Source organism: Neolamprologus brichardi, chromosome 11 (genome assembly GCF_056152115.1).
Source record: "Neolamprologus brichardi isolate AB-2024 chromosome 11, ASM5615211v1, whole genome shotgun sequence".
Classification (NCBI taxonomy): Eukaryota; Metazoa; Chordata; class Actinopteri; order Cichliformes; family Cichlidae; genus Neolamprologus; species Neolamprologus brichardi.
Genome location: NC_142114.1, coordinates 6,260,290 through 6,280,313, shown reverse-complemented (window position 1 = coordinate 6,280,313; position 20,024 = coordinate 6,260,290). Strand labels below are relative to the sequence as shown.

General features: G+C 39.4%; 1 protein-coding gene across 1 annotated transcript in view; it reads left to right on the top strand.

The window, feature by feature from the left end:
* The window catches only part of dnah5 (dynein, axonemal, heavy chain 5), a 121,574-nt gene that overhangs the window by 44,545 nt on the left and 57,005 nt on the right, over positions 1-20,024 (top strand). Inside the window, exons 61-74 of the mRNA XM_087848025.1 lie at positions 2,927-3,194; positions 3,400-3,523; positions 3,743-3,850; positions 4,013-4,127; positions 4,753-4,929; positions 6,960-7,163; positions 7,971-8,150; positions 10,982-11,119; positions 12,796-12,931; positions 13,338-13,519; positions 14,703-14,837; positions 16,112-16,267; positions 17,756-17,938; positions 19,678-19,782. Of these exons, the coding sequence (XP_087704151.1) occupies positions 2,927-3,194; positions 3,400-3,523; positions 3,743-3,850; positions 4,013-4,127; positions 4,753-4,929; positions 6,960-7,163; positions 7,971-8,150; positions 10,982-11,119; positions 12,796-12,931; positions 13,338-13,519; positions 14,703-14,837; positions 16,112-16,267; positions 17,756-17,938; positions 19,678-19,782 (2,211 nt within the window). The remainder of the gene's footprint in view (positions 1-2,926; positions 3,195-3,399; positions 3,524-3,742; positions 3,851-4,012; positions 4,128-4,752; positions 4,930-6,959; positions 7,164-7,970; positions 8,151-10,981; positions 11,120-12,795; positions 12,932-13,337; positions 13,520-14,702; positions 14,838-16,111; positions 16,268-17,755; positions 17,939-19,677; positions 19,783-20,024) is intronic.

Here is a 20,024-nt window from a genome sequence, read left to right as displayed (position 1 = left end):
TTAAATCAGAAAGTCTGAAATGTAAGCCTGCCAGAAAACTGTAACTGTTTATAAAACTGTTCACAGAGCTCAGTTAGTGTTGGTGTTGAAAAATATATGGTTCCAAGTTTAAGTATCATTGTCTGATAGTCCATCTGAATGACTCATACTGATAGTTTATATTAGATAATGTTACTGTAATTGGTCTGTAAGGCACTACAGTACAGAAAGCTACTTGGTGCTTCCTTACGCAAGTTTTCAATCCATTGGTGTCTTTGTTCTGCAGCTTTTCTTTGCATGCTTTACAAACTTAATGTTTTATATTACATGCATTTTATATTTACATTTTTGTAATTTGCCTTTGAATTGCTATATAGTTACTGGAGAGGTGGACTTAGAGGTGGTGTTTATTAGAAAACTGTACAATTCATGAATTCTTTGGCACAAGTATGATTGTCTGGTTTACATATTATCTTTTTATGAAAGCACTGGCACCAGCTGTTTAACAGTCACACATAGTTTTGGAAAACCTACACACTGTTGTACTCACTCAGATAGCTGTGTATATTCACTTCAAGTCAGCTTAATTTAGTTTTGTTTAAAAATCATCAGTTTACAACACAAGTCTACTCAAAGTGCTTCAAACTGTGAGGTCAAGCCCTTAAAATATTAAAGAGAATCCCAATAGTCCTCAACAAGCAATTACTTGGTGACATTAGGGAGAAAAAACCTTTGAGGCCTGGGTGAGAAGATAAGGAAAAGAGCAGGATAAAGAAGCATGTTAGAAGTCAACATTTTTGTTTTAGCACTGCATTCCTCTTTGAGTGCAGTAAACATTTCATGAATGCAATCTTAAGAGAGCACGAGTCATATCAGTTCAGTGCAATTTTAAAAGTGTATTTTCCTCACCATTATGACCGAGTTGCAGTTATTTTCTCTTTGATATTTGTAATGAAATGAAACTATAATGGACAATCACGTACAAGTACACCTCTGTGTACTACGGCTTTCTTCATTACATCTGCTGAAAGACTCTTTCTCCACTCCCAGAATTTTGTTTTCATCTTTGTCCTGCCCTTTGATTTTTTTCCCGCTAGTTCTTATGCACATTTCTTACGGTCTTCTCTCTACTCGCTGGTTATATTTTCTCTTCCCTTTCCTTCTCATCTTTGCTCCTCCTCTCCATGTTTGTTTACACAGTTGGGAGGGGTTGTATGAATTTTTGCCACCACAGGATATTTAGACAACTTTGAAAGCCCTTATTTTGAACTCTGTATGTTTACATTTCGTTATTCGGGAAGTCACTTAATAAAAGAGGTCAGAAGTCAGATCAATTCATGTGACAAGTATTAAGCTCCCAGTGAGGTTTACCAGCACTCACCAAGCTGAAGCTCTTACACTGTTCGAAGTCAGTGGATATCATTGGATTTGACATTTAACACTATGGGAACACCATGATAAGAGCCATGCAGTTGCTTTTTCCCTGTTAGTTTCCCACTTGTTTTTCCTTCTTTCAATTATTTATTTTCCCTTCTTCTTTTCTTCTTTTCTTCACATTTTCAACCGGCACTTCCTCTTTTCTAATCTCGTGTATGTAAACGTGTCTGCGTGTTCTATTTTGCTGTCTGCCTGATAATAGTATTATTGTTTCCTCCTCATCTTTGGCCTTTTCCCCCTGCTTCCATGTCACCTTTTCTTCTGCCTCCATGGCTTGATAACAATTTAAGCAGCAGCTGCATTACCAGATGGGGTAAATTTAAGTGGTGTTTTTTTATTGTTCGTGTGTAGGTGAGAGGTTTGTAGGTTATGCTTGTGTTTGGTTGTAGAAGGGAGTTTTTGTTGCAGTAGTATTAGGATGTTTGTGTGTGAGAGAAAGTGACAGAGATGAGAAACAAAAAGGAAAAGCAAGCTGTTAGTGTGATATTGTTGTTTTTGTGAGAGTAACAGATGGTTAGGGACACGGTGCTGCTTACCACAACACCACATAGTCCCCCAAGACACTGTTTCACTTTCTTAAATCTGAGTTAGATGTTCTCTCTAATGGAAACTGGGGATTTGGAGAAATGACTCAGCTTAAAACATTTAAACAGTGAATCTCGTACCTTCATCCGCTTGGTTAAACTTGTACCCAGGGCCGTGCAGAGAGGTTTAAAGGGGCGGGTGCTCAAGCCCCTCTAGCCCCCCCTCTGCACGTGCCTGCTTGTACCCACCCAGCAAGCTGTTTTAAAAATCACCATTTCAAGATTTCTTGCCAGCAGTTACATACATTTAGTTCATCAGCCAACCAATATACACTTCTACTGAAATTGCTAAGGAAAGAAGTTGAGGTAAGAAGAAGTGACAACTATTATGAAGTGTGAGGAAGAAGAAGATCCAATTAAAATAATGTTAAAAAATGGTCAATAAAACACAGTATTGTGTAGGGAAATACATGAATGTTTCTAACATTCATGTCTTTGGACTGTGGGAGGAAGCCATTGTATCTGAAGAGAACATCCAAGGTTTGCACCCACAGCCTTCCTGTGAGGTGACAGTGCTAATCACTGCATTTAAAAACTGCAACTGCTAGATCTCTGTATGGGAAATCTTTGATCAGATCAGATTGAAAAATTACTCTGTAAAAGATTTGGTTGGCACTATTATCGGAGTAGAAATGTTTGAGCTTTAAAATACGCAGCAGTACAGGTACGTGGATTGTGGCGGGGTGTGGCTTGGGAATGGGTGCAGGGGAGGATGAGACACAGCGGAGCTCCATCAGCTCATCACACCCCCCTGTTGAAAAAAGTATGCCGGGACCTGGCAGTTGTTGGACGTAGCTAAAAAACGCTGCGGCCATGAGTTGTAAGAGACGACAGCCGAAATTAAGAAAAGTGTTAAACGAGCGAACTACGGTTAGGTCCATCAGTATTGTGATATCAGAGACATAACTGCATGTTTCTGCCTTCAGGTGTCCAACTTGTTTGCCCGTGACGAAATAGATGATATCCTCAATGATCTCATCCCTGTCATGAAGCGAGAGTTTCCCCGGCGACCTCCAACCAACGGAAACCTGTACGATTACTTCATGTCACGAGTCCGACATAATCTCCACGTCATTCTGTGCTTTTCCCCTGTTGGGGAGAAGTTCCGGAACCGAGCGTTGAAGTTTCCGGCGCTGATCTCTGGTTGCACCATGGACTGGTTCAGCCGCTGGCCCAAAGATGCACTGGTTGCAGGTATTTTTAACACACAGTTTTATTTTCACAAATGTGACCTGTCTGGTGCTCGCATTTCTTTTCAAAAATGTATGCGGTACATGTTATACTCTGTTTATTTCAAAGTGGATGCTGTTATATGAATACAAGATATCGACTTTCTTTACGCTCTCTGAGGTTTTTCTTCAGTTAATAATGTCCTGTCTCGTTTCTTCCTGTCCTTCAGTTTCAGAGCACTTCCTGTCTGTTTATGACATAGACTGCTCAGCCCAGGTTAAATGTGAGGTAGTTCAGTGCATGGGCTCCTTCCAGGATGGTGTAGCAGAGAAATGTGTGGACTACTTCCAGAGGTACAGTATGTATGTATGTATGTATATATATATATGTGTATATATATATATATATATATATATATATATATATATATATATATATATATATATTTGTGTGTTTGTGAAGATTATATGCATATATGTGAAGATTGTTTTATGTGTGTCTGCAACGCATGATGATTGTCATAATATTTAGCATGTTGCAGTATTAATGTATCCCAATTCGTTTAAATCTAGATACCGACGCTCCACCCATGTCACACCCAAGTCTTATTTGTCCTTCATTCAAGGCTACAAAACCATCTATAAAGAAAAGAGGTCTGAAGTTCAGACTTTGGCCAACAGGTAAATTGTTCACAATGAGTTCAACAATGTTGTGCAAATGATAACATATGCAAGTTTTGTTGCCATTTAAGCAAACAGAAACCCAGATAGTAGACAAAAGCAACAGGTTTGCTATAATCATATTTGACTTGATCAACTGTATTCAAAATTTCTCCTCTTTAGGATGAATACTGGTCTCCAAAAGCTGAAGGAGGCATCGGTGTCAGTGGCAGCTCTCAGCAAAGAACTGGAGGTGAAAGAGAAGGAGCTACAGATTGCCAATGACAAGGCTGATATGGTACGTTTGTAGACAGGGAGGGGATTTTTATTTGTATGTGTGGGTTTAAGGTTCAAAAAGCATACAGAATGCTTCAGCTGCCTTTTTTGTTGCATTTTTATTAAAACAGCAACACGGTCTGTGAAGTAATCAACAGAATTGAATGGATACATGCTAGTTTGTATTAGACACTAATATAACATTTCATGCATTAAGAAGAAATTGAACACAGAATGAAGAGATGAAGTGTTCATTCTGTCCGTTGCTGGGAATCAGGCTTTCCAGTGATTGTTTTGGGAATATTGCATTGTTGCGTAAAATTACCCTCCTGCAGTGAGTGAAATAAGAGAAATTGATGTTTAACAGGGCGAATGTGTATTTTTTACAGTCATGCTTCAGTATAAGTGAAGCAGTTTAAGCAGTCTCTTTTTTTTCTCCATTCGTGAACACTCACTCTTGTTATACAGAGACCTCTATATCAGGTAGAGCCTCTTCAGTGTTACAAATGCTCAGATCTGCCATTTCCCATTGGATTGAGCGTTCTGTTTTCTACTTAACCACACTTACGATCTTTTCTCAGCTGAGAAAGTCTCCCAGCTTCAAAGCATTTCTGTCACTTATAATGTGTGTTTGTTTTCTTGTGCAGGTGTTGAAGGAGGTGACAGTAAAAGCCCAGGCAGCAGAGCGAGTGAAGGTAGAGGTACAAAAGGTGAAGGACAAGGCGCAGGCCATTGTGGACAGCATTTCAGCTGACAAGGCCATCGCTGAGGAGAAACTCGAAGCTGCCCGGCCAGCTCTCGAGGAGGCAGAGGCTGCGCTGCAGGTATGGGATGTTGAAACAGCAATGTTGAATACATGGCTCCAAGGCTTCCCTCCAGGTAGACATATCTACGTTCAGACGTCTTTTTTTTGTTTGTTTGTTTTGTTTTAAATCACTCAGAGCCTATAGCCATGCTAGAGATTCACAACATGCTACACGAACCATTTCAGTTTAAATGTTAAACCTGAGTATTTTTTTGAGTACCACATTGGCGGTAATGTGTGTGTGTGTGTGTGTGTGTGTGTGTTGGACCGGGGGGGTGTATTATAGGATAATTAGTTTTGCAGGTAGTTGATCATAAATCACTTAATGAGACACATTAAAATGATCTGAAGATTACAAAATGCGCTGGAAAAATGATTGCAATTAATCATTCAACAGCAACGTGACATTGTTGTCTGAACTGGCTTTCATGAGCCAAATGTCACCCTAATGTTAGTGCCAGTGAAAAAAGGCGGGAGATCACCAGAGTAATCAAAGTTCATCCTGTAGACACCATGAGTCTTGTAGCTATGTGATTATTTCACTCATAAGCAGAGTTTTTCCTGTGTCACAGCTTTAGGGGGGGTGAATGTAAGCATGTTTGATCCAGTGAAGCAAAGCATATTTGCTTTTGCCTTCATGATCTAACCCTACAATATAACTTGAGTATTTAAAAAAGTGAGGGCAGTCTTTTTGTGCTTTAATGTGTGACTTACATTTACCCAATTTAGATTTCTCCTGCTCTTTTACTATGTATTGCTTCAGGGTGCCACTTAAAGCCCTCTGTGACTTAATGTGTGAAGCTGTATGAATGTTTCTGCCTGCAGCCTTACTGTCCTGGTGTGTCTAAACTTAGTATGGTCGTCTGGTGCCTCTAGCTGCATTGTAATTAAAGCTGTCCTCCTGGGTAGATGGTTGCATGCAGATCTCCTGTGGCAATTCCCTCATTAAAAAAATGTTATCGCGCAGCTGCATATAGAAACCTCGGATTTCTAAACAGACAACCCAGGACACTTCCTAATGTTGCTGGTGTTCTGCAGTATGGCGAGATTAAAGTAAAAGATATTTTCTAACTTATTCAAGAACATCAGCTTTAGTGGCAGAGGAGATGAAGGAATTTATGTTTCCTTTCTTCAGGCTTTTCATACCACACTGTCACATTAAAATATTCACAGACAGGTTCCGTTTCCTGATTAATTTGGATATTCACCCAGCCTTTAAAAGGACCGAGTTTGTGTGTGCAAACTCAAGGTAACAGTACCATTCTATAACATTTCCTTGTCATACAAAAGGAGCTGATTTGCTACTAGTTACAGTGGATTAATGATGACAGTAAAGCATAAAATGGTTTTGTTTTTGTAGTACTTGCTGAACTGGAGTGATGATTTTATTTTCTAACAATGGGCTTAGTGAGAGATTTTCATAAGAAGCTGTAGGAGAATAGAGGATACAGGCTAGTGAAAGTAGAAGTACATGATAACCTAGACTGTCTGGTGGCTGACACTCTAGTGGGAAATTCAGGCTTGCACTGAGTGGAAATGGAGCAAGGAGGAGAGAACAGAAATGAGAAGTGCCAAAAAAGAAAAGATAAGAGAGTAAAGCAGCTGAACAGTTCTCACAGGAACATTTTCTTTACTGGTCTGCTGTGTCTTGTTTTAATCAGTCCCTGGAGGTAATCCTGTGTCACCCTCTCCTGAACTCCTCTCATTCTGCCACAGTTTGTACTTACAGTCGTTGTGTTATTTCCCTCTGCACACCTGCTCTGCTTTTATATTCTGAAACTGGAGAATTAGGTATAATCCTCATTAATGTATCTGTCTCTTCTTTGAATGTGGTAATGAGAAACAAATTATTTATCCTTTGTTCTCGTCATAGTAACGCGCTGCTCTAATCGTCTCCTAACATGCTCTGTGTTTGTCCAGTTTGCTGGTGTCAAATCCTTACTTGACTGACTTGTCACACGTTTCCAGCTCTCCCATCGGGGTCATGCCATACAGTAAATGACTGTTCTAAATTCTCCCGCTCTCCGTTTTTCCTTTTTGCCCACATAGACAATTAAACCGTCGGATATTGCCACAGTACGGACACTCGGCCGCCCCCCTCACCTCATCATGCGCATCATGGACTGCGTGCTGCTGCTCTTCCAGAGGAAGGTCAACCCTGTGAAAGTTGACCCAGAGAAGAACTGCAACACTCCTTCATGGCAGGAGTCATTAAAACTCATGACTGCTGGAAACTTCCTGGGCAGTCTGCAGGTGCAGTAACATTTATTTAATTTGTATATAGTTAAGACTGAAGTGATCATATCATCTCAACACATGATTCAGGATTTATGCTTTGTGTTATTTGCCGTGTTTAACATGAATGAAAGCTACATTCTACTTAATAGAAAGGACTAAACTTAGACTCTAAGAGTTTAGTCACTGCACTTCCATAAAAGTGGTTCGGGCGACCGTGGCTCAAGAGTTGGGAGTTTGCCTTGTAATCGGAAGGTTGTCGGTTTGAGCCCCGGCTCAGACAGCCTCGGTCGTTGTGTCCTTGGGCAAGACACTTCACCTACCGCCTACTGGTGTTGGTCAGAAGGGCCGATGGCGCGATATGGCAGCCTCGCTTCTGTCAGTCTGCCCCAGGGCAGCTGTGGCTACAACTGTAGCTTGCCTCCACCAGTGTGTGAATGTGTGTGTGAATGGGTGGATGACTGGGTGTGTAAAGCGCTTTGGGGTCCCTAGGGGGGGACTAGTAAAAGCGTTATACAAATACAGGCCATTTACCATTTATGTCTTATTAAAATATTTATTTGTAAACACCTTTTATTTTAAACATAACCCATTGATGCCCTGATTTAAATAGTTTTTTTTTCATCCTGATTCAATTTTGGTCTCAATTGAGTACATGCTCTATTTTCTGTCTTTGTCCCTTTCAGCATGTATGTTTTTCATTTACTCTGGTTTTGTATAGCTTTCCATTTTCAGCATTTGTCTAAATGCACAGGCTGAAATAAGTCCCAGATTAAACCGCCGCATACTCATTCTGTTTTTTCTGCCTCTTTTTCCCTCTTGAAGCAATTCCCCAAGGACAGCATTAATAGGGAAACTGTGGAGCTCCTGCAGCCTTATTTCGAAATGCCTGACTACAACATCGAAACAGCCAAGAGGGTGTGTGGCAATGTAGCTGGCATAGCATCCTGGACCAAAGCCATGGCCTCCTTCTTTTCCATCAACAAGGAGGTCTTGCCCTTGAAGGTAACAAACATTATTGCAGATCTAGTAGAGTGTTTCCTCAGAAAAGCAGAAAGTGAACTGAATAATCTACTATTCCACTGACTACCAATCGGCATCTGTAAGTTAAACTCACCCTTACAAATATGTATTATGAAACACCTCCTAAAATGTGTAACATTAGGGACACACACACACTTTTTGGACTATTCTCCCAATCTGATGAATATGAAATATTTCATTCTGTAGAAAAACCACAAGCCACAAAGGCACAAAAAGAAACATATTTCCATTCCCACACTGCAGCAGCAATAATTTGCTGATGGTAGAAGTTTGAAGTGCAGCAAAATTCAGAAGTATTTATCCACTAATTATAAACATTGGGTGCATCTCAGATGTTTTTAATCCTGTGATACAAGCCTGAAAATGGATTTCCTCAGACTCTTTGTACTCAAAGACTGCTGGGTGAGAGTGAGTGAGAGAGTGCTGGGTGGGGCAAAATCATACTAATCAGTATCTGTGAATTTAGGTTATCCTATAATGTAGGATTTACTGTGTGTGAGAAAATATAAAAATACTTCTTTTAAGATCATGACATCCTCGTTTTATTCAATACAGTGAAACATCTTGTTGATAATCTGGCATGAGCTGAAAATAAAAAGATTACATTTTAGACACTCTTCATGCTTTCTACAACTGAAGGGAAGCGCCTTGTTGTATTACATCCAAGAGACTGATATAATCTATTTTTCCTTATTTATGCAGCAGGCTGCACTATTTATTAGCTTTATGTTAATGGAATCCCTGTGAATTATTCAATTATTAATTATGAATTATTAAATCCACACACCCAGATCTGATATCTGCAGAAAATATGTGCAAAGTCTTGATTATTACTGCACAGCATCACACATCACCAGTTGTGTAAGCTAAAAGCTTACCAGCTGAGCCTTCTCTCACCTCCATGCTTACCTCAGAGATAAAATACAAACATACTAAATCTTTATTTTTGTCATTTTTTTTGTGTGCCATTTTTGACAACTAAATGGATCAGCAAAATCAGCCACTAAAGGCGAAGTAAAATGTTTAACAAAAAGAAAAACGGTTAAGTGTAGTGCATCCATGATTGACCTTTACATCAAACATTTCCTTGATCTGTGGCTGTTTTTGGGGAAAAAGGACTTATGACTTAGTAGAGAGCTAACATTTTCAATGTTAGAACGTTTCTAAAGTGTTAATATTCAGCCTTACCTTATTCAGCAGTTAATTCTTCCAAAACAGGAAATTATTTGGTCAAAAAAATATATAAATATAGAAAATATGTTTAGAGATAATGTAGTCTAAACACGATGGAAAAGTGGATATAAAGATGCCAGACAGTGCCAATGACCGCTTTCTAACCAGAAGCAACTGAACTTTACTTCAACTAATCTCTCTTTAAGTATCATTTTTTAAAGGGACAAACTTAACTAGTCACCCTCTAAACCGAGTGTCTCTAGTTGGATGAGTGTGCCAAGCTTGGTCAATGGAAGAGATTACAGAATCATGAGAAGCACTACACAGAGTTGCTTGCAGAAGCTTGTTAGCTACAAACAATACAAAACTAGCTAACAAGCAACCTTTAGTTCATGCAATCAGGAAACACAGCATGGCGCGTTGTTCACACCGTCCTGAATAGCAAAGTGGCAGCTCTTTTAAAGCTGCTGCTGTGATTAGTGCTGTATTCCAGTTGAACCGCCGGGGCAACTGTCCAGTCATTCGTGAGAGAACGCAGAGCAGGCCAGGAGGCAGGATGAGAGACAAGTACAGGCACCAATCATTAACAGGGGCTTGCACATGCTAATAAGCATACAAAACAGACAGGGCTAATCACGCCAGATGAGGGAGCGAAGTGACCCATGGCTGTAACCTGTGCTTTCACCAAGACAAAAGGCAAAATTCTTCTGAAGAATCACCCACTCGGTTAACTACAAGTAAATACAAGCTGCTGTGAATGTCTGATGGGTTATAGTTATTTAAAGGCATTTACAGAGTACATTTATGCTTTTGGAAATGTTGCCTGATGATAACATCTGTTGCTGTCACCCTTGTTTGTTCTCATTCAACACCTCTCTCTTTTCTTAACTGCGTTCTATTCTTTTTGCTCTAACCACCAATTTCTTTTTCCTCCTTTCCACTTTGTTTCCCTAATCCCCCTCCAAACACACTCACACACAGCTACATATATACACATCCCTCGGCGCTGTTGTTTTATTTTGACCTTTTGTGGAGCACAGCCTACAAAACAGATTTTCTGGTTTCGAGCCCAGTGGTGTTTTGCCTTTAAGCTGGATACAGAGATACAGTCGAATGGACAGACATGCAGAAAGCTGAGAAGGGATGTTCCCCTCAGATGTCAATTAATATTAAATAGCTATGTTTTTTCCTTATCCCACACCAAGCACACTCTCAAGTTTTCTCCAAAGCTCTTGATCTTCAGTGTTTTCTCTACAACCCTAGCTCTATACACAAACTATCTTTTTGCTTACTTCTGTCATCTTCAAACTCTTTCTTTCAGTGTTTATGTCCATTCTTCTAAAATATCTTACTAACCATTTTCAGACATTTCTGCCTCTATTAGATAGCACACTGGTAATTGACAGGAAAGTGGGGAACGACACACAGCAAGAGGCCATGGGTTAGAGTTGAACCCTGGCTGAACCATTTAACTATTTAATGACTTCTTCTGTGTTTTTCACCTGAAACTTTTAATGTGCAAAAAACAAAGCACACAAACAAACAAACAAACCATCAAAGCCCCCCCCCACACACACACACACACACACTCTTTCATTGTTTTTCTCTGTCTTTTCTAGGCTAACTTGGCCGTGCAGGAGAATCGTCTGACCATAGCTAATGCGGACCTTCAGAAAGCTCAGGCTGAGCTAGACGCCAAGCAGGCAGAGCTTGATGTGGTACAGGGAGAATATGAGAAAGCAATGATGGAGAAACAGGTCAGCAACTTCATCAAAACACAACTGTAATTTAGTTCAGTACACAAAACCTGTGTGTTGCTCCTGATATAGGAATTTAATACATTTATCTTTTATTTGAAAGTGCAACAATTACTATAGGGGATAAACTGTGTTTATTATTTGTTACATGATATTTTTTCCCATGTTCTTCAAGAAAGCAAAATGTTTTTTGAGAATATCAATGTGCCACTGATGTAATAACAATATTATTATAAACTGCAGTATGTACAGTATGACAAATATACCATAAGATCTGTGACAGCCTGGCTAAAAGGAAAAAAGGGACTGAACCTTAGTTACTGAAGTGACTGAGTAACACCAGTTAATCCTCTGTGGAGGTCTGTGAGAGCATCTGGTCTGTGTTTTCCCATGTTCAGTACACTTTGTGACATGAAATGTAACGTCTTAATGGAACAGCAAGTGAATCAAGACTCCCTGATTAAGAGGCCAGGACGGGAACAGGTTATAATGTCATGATTAAGATGCAGAGACTGTTCATCTTCCAGGGCTAAAAGTGAGACTGAAAGGCTCGTTGCAAAGGCATTTGGTGTTGATGATGGACAGGAGTGGCTCCAAGTGAAGACCAAAGTCTCGATGTAAAACAGAGAGCAAGCTTTATTAGGAATGCAGTCGAAGTCCATAACTAAACAATAAAAGGCAAAAAAACAGAAAAAGAAAAAAAGAACTGGAAACCTCTTTGGATGAAGACTGGGAACACTAGGCTCATGGGAGGGAAACAGACATGCTTAAAAATATCATAGCTCACTCATTAAGATACTGATGATCTAAACAGAATCTGATGGACTGTAATCAAGTGTTTAATTCAATTATGTTTAAAAGGCAAGTTAGATTTGCAGCATAAATTACCATGGTGATATAACTCGGTAAGAAGTAAACCACCTTCATAATACAAAAAACTCAGGTTTAGCCCTGAAGGTACCAGGATCAGATGAAATTCTGCTTCATAGCACAGGTCACATGCCGTTTTCAATATTTCCCCTTTATAAAGTGGTAAAATATATTTTTAAAAAATGAGTCCTGGAAAGCAAAAGAAGACAGATAAAGTGAAGATAACATTAACAACAATAGCTTGGGGCAATACAAGCTTCCCAGGACGTGTTAATCTGCCTGCATCTGTGTGCTTTGTTTGTAATCACAGATTTAACACCCAGCATTTTCTTTATTTTGCCCAAGTCACTGTGTTCCTGACACATCACACAACTTCTTCTCTCCTGTGACCTGTTGAAACAGCACCACCTCTCCTTTATAGTCCTCTTGATTTACAGAAGAATCCCTCGGTTTTTCTCTCCTGCTTAACAAAGCACACACTTCAGCAGTGTGGAAGGGCACTGTGTCCCTCTCTGTCAAGCAAAAAAACCTAAAGTGTGGCTTGCGCATGCAGTGAGGGGCAGTTCGCTGGTGAGCAGCTGAGGGAAGAGGTAGAGGCAAATATTCTTAGATTCATGCATACTAAGTTAGATAAAGATGGTGGGTATGTAATTCTGATGAACAGAGATGAGCTTTTAGGGGTTTAATCCAGGAATGTGCAGATGGTGGAATAAGACTTGGATAGAGGCAGACACGCTTGGACAGACACACAAGGCTAAATAGACACATCAACCTACTGACCTGTTTGCGGGCCCCTTTCCCATCAGACGCTGCTGGAGGATGCTGAGCGCTGCAGACACAAGATGCAGACAGCGTCCAGTCTCATCAGCGGTCTCGCTGGCGAGAAGGAGAGATGGACGGAACAGAGCAAAGAGTTTGCTGTCCAAACCAAACGGCTCGTGGGTGGGTTTCACAGCAGGTTTCAAAAACACAGATTTAGCCTCTGCAACATAATAACAATTATCTATCATAATAATATAAAGTTCTTTGTATGATATGGGAAATGTTCTGTGGATGAATAATGTGCAGTAAAGTGAAAAATCTCTGTCTGATGATGCAGTTATACTTGGAGTTATAACCTTAATGTGTCATGTCGTTATTGTATGCTAATGCTTTTAATTTATCAGCGGGATGGTCGTGATGCTACTGTTTGACATGGAATTTCTTGCACTTTTAAAATTACCCCACTAATATTTAGGCATGTTCTCATTTCAGTGCATAGGCAGTGCCACATCTGATTAATATGTAACTGATACACTGATGTGTACTGATAAGTATGTACATGTAACAACGCTTGTTCCTGTTCCAGGTGATGTTCTTCTGGCCACAGCTTTTCTTTCTTACTCAGGACCTTTCAATCAGGAGTTTCGTAACCTTCTGCTGAACGACTGGCAGCGAGAGCTGAAGCAACGTTACATCCCGTTTGGTAACAACCTCAATCTGACTGAACTGCTCATTGATGCGCCCACAGTTAGTGAATGGAACCTTCAGGTCAGTCAGTCAGTCAGTTTTTACACATTAATGCCACATGTAATGTAGCACAGCATTATATACCAGCTAGCCCAACTTCAGTAACCCTACAAGCATCAGTGCTGTTTAGTTTTCTGTCTTTATTTATGGTGGAAGGATAGCAGAGCTGTATGTTTTAATTTTTTTCAGAAATATCTCAGTCAGAACATGGTATATCATGTTTAGACGGAAACTAGGGAGCTAACTTCCTGCTAACCTAGAACTCTAATCTAACCTATAACTATAATCTTATAAATTCTGTTTTCATGGATGCCTGTATGTTAAACGTAATTGTTACACCTGGTAAATCAGCAACGCTGATCGTTTTATTAAATGTGAAAGAATTTAGACAGTTAACTCTCTGTGATGTAGCACTGTTTATTCGACTTTGGGACCTGTCCTTAAACTGAGGGAGTTGTGGACCCAGATTATTCCACAAGGCTCTTGACTACGGTTGTCATAACGCTCTGACAATCAATCCACCAGCGGTGCAGCTTCGTAGCTACCAAAACATAGTTGTACTACAACATGTTTTGACAGATTTTTGAGTGCTGTGTACCACATAAAATCGGCACAACCAAAATTCATACATAAGGCTCACTGTCGATTTTTGAGAAAATTAAAGGATTTTATGTGGACCTTAAAATCCTGCGGAAAATAAGGTAACTAGGTTAAGTAAAAATTAACTGATAGCGTCATTATTATTATTGTTGGTTGTAGTAGCAGTAATCGTAGTAGTTAGTAGTTTAAAGAAGTTTTGTGAATATATGGGAATCTAACTAGAATTTCTAACATTTTTGTTAGCTTAAGTTGTTTTAACGTTTGTGTAAATGTTAGTTTATGTTAACAGTCTTTTTTTTTTACCCCTCAGCAGTAAAAAGCTGATGAGTTGTTGTTGTCAGTCTGCTGGGTCGCCAACCGGGTGGTGTGGACGCCCAGTTTGTAAATCAGATAACTTGAAAACCAGACAATTTAGGATTTTTAAACTGATACCATAGGTGCTACTAAAAGGCTGATGGGTAGCACTGGTAGCTGCTAATATCTTTTATTTATCTTTCAAACGAGGATCCCAGGAAACATTGATTGCTGGACCATTTATCATTGGTGGAGATACTGTTAAGCATCAAGATTGACCCTCACCATTTATTCATGTTGTGTCTTACAGGGTTTGCCAAATGATGACCTGTCCATTCACAACGGCATTATTGTAACCAAAGCTGCCCGCTTCCCCCTCCTTATTGACCCACAGACACAGGGAAAAATCTGGATCAAGAACAAAGAAGCCAAGAATGAGCTACAGGTTTGCAAAACGATCTTCTACAATTTTGTTTCAATGTCTGAAGCATATAAAAGTTAAATGAATGCATCCATTCATCCATCCGTCATGCAGCCTTTTGCATTATACCTCGTCTTCTTCACCAGTCCAAATGTCCTGTGCCCATTTTGACTTTTAGTGACCTCTAATATCAGAATCAGAAACCTAGAGGAAATTGTCTGTTCACAGTTCCAAGTAAGAACAGTTACTACCAAGTTAAAGTACCAATTAAATAATACTAATTTAAAAATAGAACAAAACAGCTCTAATAAACGAAAATAGCTCCAATTATAAATATCCCAATATATTAGACAACACTGAATATAGACAAAGCTGAAATTGCAGTGCCCTTATATTCCTGTATAGGATGTGCAGATCATAAGGGTGTGCAACTACTGCAGTGTGTACTGGTGGTTTAGATTCATGAATTTTACAGAGAGAGAGCCACCGGCAGGAATGATTTCCTGTGTCATTCAGTGGTGCATTTGGGTAATCTCAGTCTCTCACTGAACGTGCTCCTGTGACGGGGTGGGAGGTATTGTCCAGCATTGTCCTTATCTTGGAAAACATCCTTCTCTCTGACACCACGTTTAGAGAGTGCAGCTCCATCCTCACAATGTTACTGGCCTTGTGGATCGTCATTGCTTGTTAGTAACTGTGGTCCTAAATTCTTTTCTGCCCTTGGTCCTTCCTGCTGTCCAGTATACAGAGCACAATGTCAAAAAACCCCACAAAAAGATACCACCAATTCTGCAGACATAATAAGCTAAGCAAAAGTCGCTGACCCTGTTAGGGGCAATCTCTAAGCCGAGTGAATGCATTCTGCAATCCCATTATGAGCATCCTGGAGACACATTTCCTCCAGCGGTAGGTTTCAACCCTTTCTTCAGGTCACATCATTAGAAAAAGTTTATTTCTAAAAATGGCTCACTTGAAAAGCAATTCTTTGTTAGCTTCAATAGTCAGACTCCGCACATAGAGGCTGACCTTTGTAGCTTTGAAGGAAAAGTGAGGAAACCACACATGTGTCTCCTACTCCTGTTGGAGACAAATATTATTGCTGCTGAGGTCACATAGGAAGGTTATTGTATTGTACAGTAAAATCAATATTTTTGTCTGTTTTGTAAAATCTTCTCACATTTAGCCCATTTATTTCATATCCTCAGGACAAAATCAGGCTCTGTGGTGGTGGTCATCCAAACTGCACATTGAAATCAGACAATTACCATTTTAAAATGTGTTTTCTTGTCTGATCTCAGATCACCTCACTGAATCACAAGTACTTCAAGAACCACCTAGAGGACAGTTTGTCTCTTGGTCGACCCCTTTTGATTGAGGATGTGGGGGAGGAGTTGGACCCTGCGCTTGACAACATACTTGAGAAAAACTTCATCAAAACTGGCTCCACTTACAAGGTAACAACACAGAACGAAATAATCCTACTTAGATCAATGTGTTAGATTTTACTTTTAGTTAGAAGGGTATGAAATGGGCAGGCATGTTCAAAGACTAGTGGTCAGTATGATGGGACTTTGCCAGCTTCTCCTTGGCACGCCAGCTGTCACACCTGGACTGATAGGGCTTGATAAGCTCAGACAGAGAAAAACAAGCTCTCTCGTTGACACTGCACAGGTAGTGTCGGCTGGAAGAGAGTTTTAAGTATGAGTATCATTGGCAGCCAGACCACATTTCCTAGATCATATTAATTATTTTGAGACAGATTAAAATGTACTTGGTAAGTCTGGGGAAATGGTTTACACTGTGCAGTGTACACTGTACTATTTCCTCCTTTATTTTGCTGGTTTTTATAGAAGGTCGGCATCATTAGATCTTGTCAAAAAGGCACAGTTGGTTCACTTGACTCTGCTTTGGGTATTCGGACAGTTTTGAAAGCTACATTAACAAAAAATACAATAAAATTTTAAGACATACTCAGGGAAGCAAACATTCAATATGTCACCACTTAGAACAAGGGCAAGTGTCGATACTTTAACAGACTTCTGTTGCATAATGAAACTTCCTTTTCTTTTTTATTTCCATCATTTTTGTTGATGCCAAACAAGTTAAATTCATCACATAAATTAAACTCAATCAGTTGTTAAAGTGACACCAAATTAAATACAGTACACAAAGCGCATTCGGTATCCTGTATTAGCTCACATTCTAATGCAAAGGAGTTCAGGCTGTGGAGCATTGAGCCAGTGCAGATGGGATGTGTGGGTTGATTTGAGTGAATATTATTTTTTGGGGGGCGAAATAAACAAACGGAGCTACCTGATGCTGTTGCGTGAGTTGTGGGTGTTTGGGGGCATGTTAGTAAAAAACAAAAATAAAAAAATCAAATGATTTTACAGGATGAAGGCTGAAATTGCAGCAGAGGTTTTCAATTTTGCAGAGTGCTTCCTGTTCCTGAGATGTGAAATGCACCGATTTTGACTCTATTGCAGCTTCAGTTTTATGTAATGTTGAAGATAATTGTAGTTGGGAAAATTGCAGATCACAGTTTGAGTGGTTTTGGTTTCATTAGCCTAAATGACGACCCCAAATTAAGCTTTGGAAGTAGACTCTGGGTACAACAGGACATTCACATGTTTTAATGGAAAAAATGGTTTGCACTTTTGGAGAAAAAAATACATTTATATTGTGCGCAAATGTCTTTTCTGTGTTGCTAATAAAGATTTGAACAATTCCAATTTCCTGAAAACACAAATGAGAACACTCTAAATTAATTCTGCACTTTTGGATGCTAAAAATATTAACTTTTAGCATCCAAATACACCCAAATACACCCAGATTAATGTCCAATGGAAATCTCCAACCAGTAATTCCAACTCTGAGCTCTTTATTATGTTATTTGTAAGAGTTAATATTCTAAACAATAACACACATACACCCTCTTGCAGGTGAAGCTTGGTGACAAAGAAGTGGATGTGATGAAGGGCTTCAGGTTGTATATGACCACCAAGCTGCCTAACCCGGCTTACACTCCTGAAATAAGTGCTCGCACCTCCATCATTGACTTCACTGTCACCATGAGAGGACTGGAGGACCAGCTGCTGGGCAGAGTCATCCTCACTGAAAAGCAGGTATACAAATACTCAAAATGGTAGCCACTAAAGCCAAACGATACATAATTAAGGAACATATTTAAATTAGGTTAGCATAATGTACTATTAGACTGTACCCCTGCATTAATACTGCTTATGTGCATCCTTGCAGAACCTGAAATAAATCTTGAACAACATTTAAATGCAGACTCTCTACATCTTTCCCAATCTCATTTTCTCTCTTTAGCAGGAGTTGTACTGTGACATTAGAACGCCATTTGAATACAAACAATTGCAATCGCCCTGCTTTGGTCAAACACAGTGTGAGTGGGGAATAAAAGTAACCCAGAAATAGTGCTCACGTGTATCAGTACCAAGCATACGCACAAAGACACAGACAAGTGACGTCAGTCTCACTGGGGAATAGATTAGTGAATTATAAATGCACCAAATGCAGGACTCATTGATTGTCACTCTGAAAAGGCTGGTCCTGTTACAGAAAAGCAATTTTCCCTCTGCTGATAGCTGGTCATGAAATGAAAGATTTATTCCAGATGGGAAGAGGCTTGTTACTGTATCTGTGTACTAAATTTGGATTTAATCAAATAAGAGCTAAAACTACTACCTCAGCTGTAAGCCCTGCCTCTTGTCTTTGCAGTTTGTGCAGTTTTCACAAACCCAACATCACTGTTGAATCGTTTCTTTTTACTTTCAGTCACACTTCAATTCTACACACAGCTTTCAGCTCCAGTATGACTTACATCTGTCTTTGTAAGCTATTGAAATCATTCATATGCAGTAATAGAAAGGGTATGAATACTAATTCTGTCCTCTCAGTCCTCCTTTTCATAAATATGTGTGTATTCATATTATACATATATTATATTATATTATATTATATTATATTATATTATATGTAAAGAGCATTTATCATCGATAAAAACCTGCTGTGATAGTGTCCAACAAAGCAGTTCTTAGGAAAATATGCTTGTAATCTACAATCAAAATAGCAATATCATTGATTTAAAACACACCTGCCACTTAGAAGTGGTAACTGGTGAGTGTTTTTTTTTATTTTTTATTTTTATACCCGCTTAAAGGCAGTCAGTTTAATGTGATGTGGATAGTCGGCCTACTTATGAGCCACCATTAAATTTGACTTGGATAACAAGACAAATCTTGTTTTAGTTTAATCTCTCGCACTCGCGGAACAAAATATCAAATTATTGTCTCGCATACTCTAAAAGGGATTTAACATGCTGGTCAAATTTATGCTCCCAGCAGGCAAGACTGTGGTGTAAATTTTGATAAGACCTGCTTTCCCCAGTGCAGAAATAACACTTTTGGACACTTAGAAGAGGTAAGCTGGAGTCATTTGCTGGGGCTTACTTAGGACTACGGAGAAAAGGGCGACAACATAGCTTTACAGGTCTTATCATCACCTTGAGGCTATCTCTCCTCTAGGGGCGTTTTTATTCTTCACATGGATTCTGCTCATCTATTCATTTAGATAAGGTATTTATTAATTTTTTTTTGCCAATATCTCAGCTTCTTGACCTTCACGCGGCTGCAGATATTAGTAAGAATAATATAGACAGCTACCAGAGGCCACCATGATAGCCAGGCACCAGAGAAGAGTCTAAAGCCACAGACAGAATCAACTCATCAGAGCAATGCCGAATCAAAGACCTTTTATTTTAATGACAGGCTTTCTCTAGCACCATCCTGCAGCTATATCTGCTCATGTGGTTGTGTTTTCTTTGCTTTTATGACACCAGGAATTGGAGAAGGAGAGGACAGACCTCTTGGAAGATGTGACATCTAACAAGAGAAAGATGAAGGAACTAGAAGACAGTCTTCTCTACCGTCTGACGAGCACACAGGCAAGAAACTGCAATGTGTCAGAAATTTTCTTTTTAGAAATGGTTAACTACATTGTCACCAGTGAGAAAATGTTTTATTCATTTGCATGGGTGAGGTTGGGGCCAAGTTTTGTGCATTCTCATTTTTTAATTACAACTGGAAATAGTTTGCAGCCTTCTTTTTCTTTTTCTCTTTTGCTTTATAAGAGATAAATTATGAAAAATAATCATTTTTTAAAAAAAAATTGTATGTGTGTTTTTTA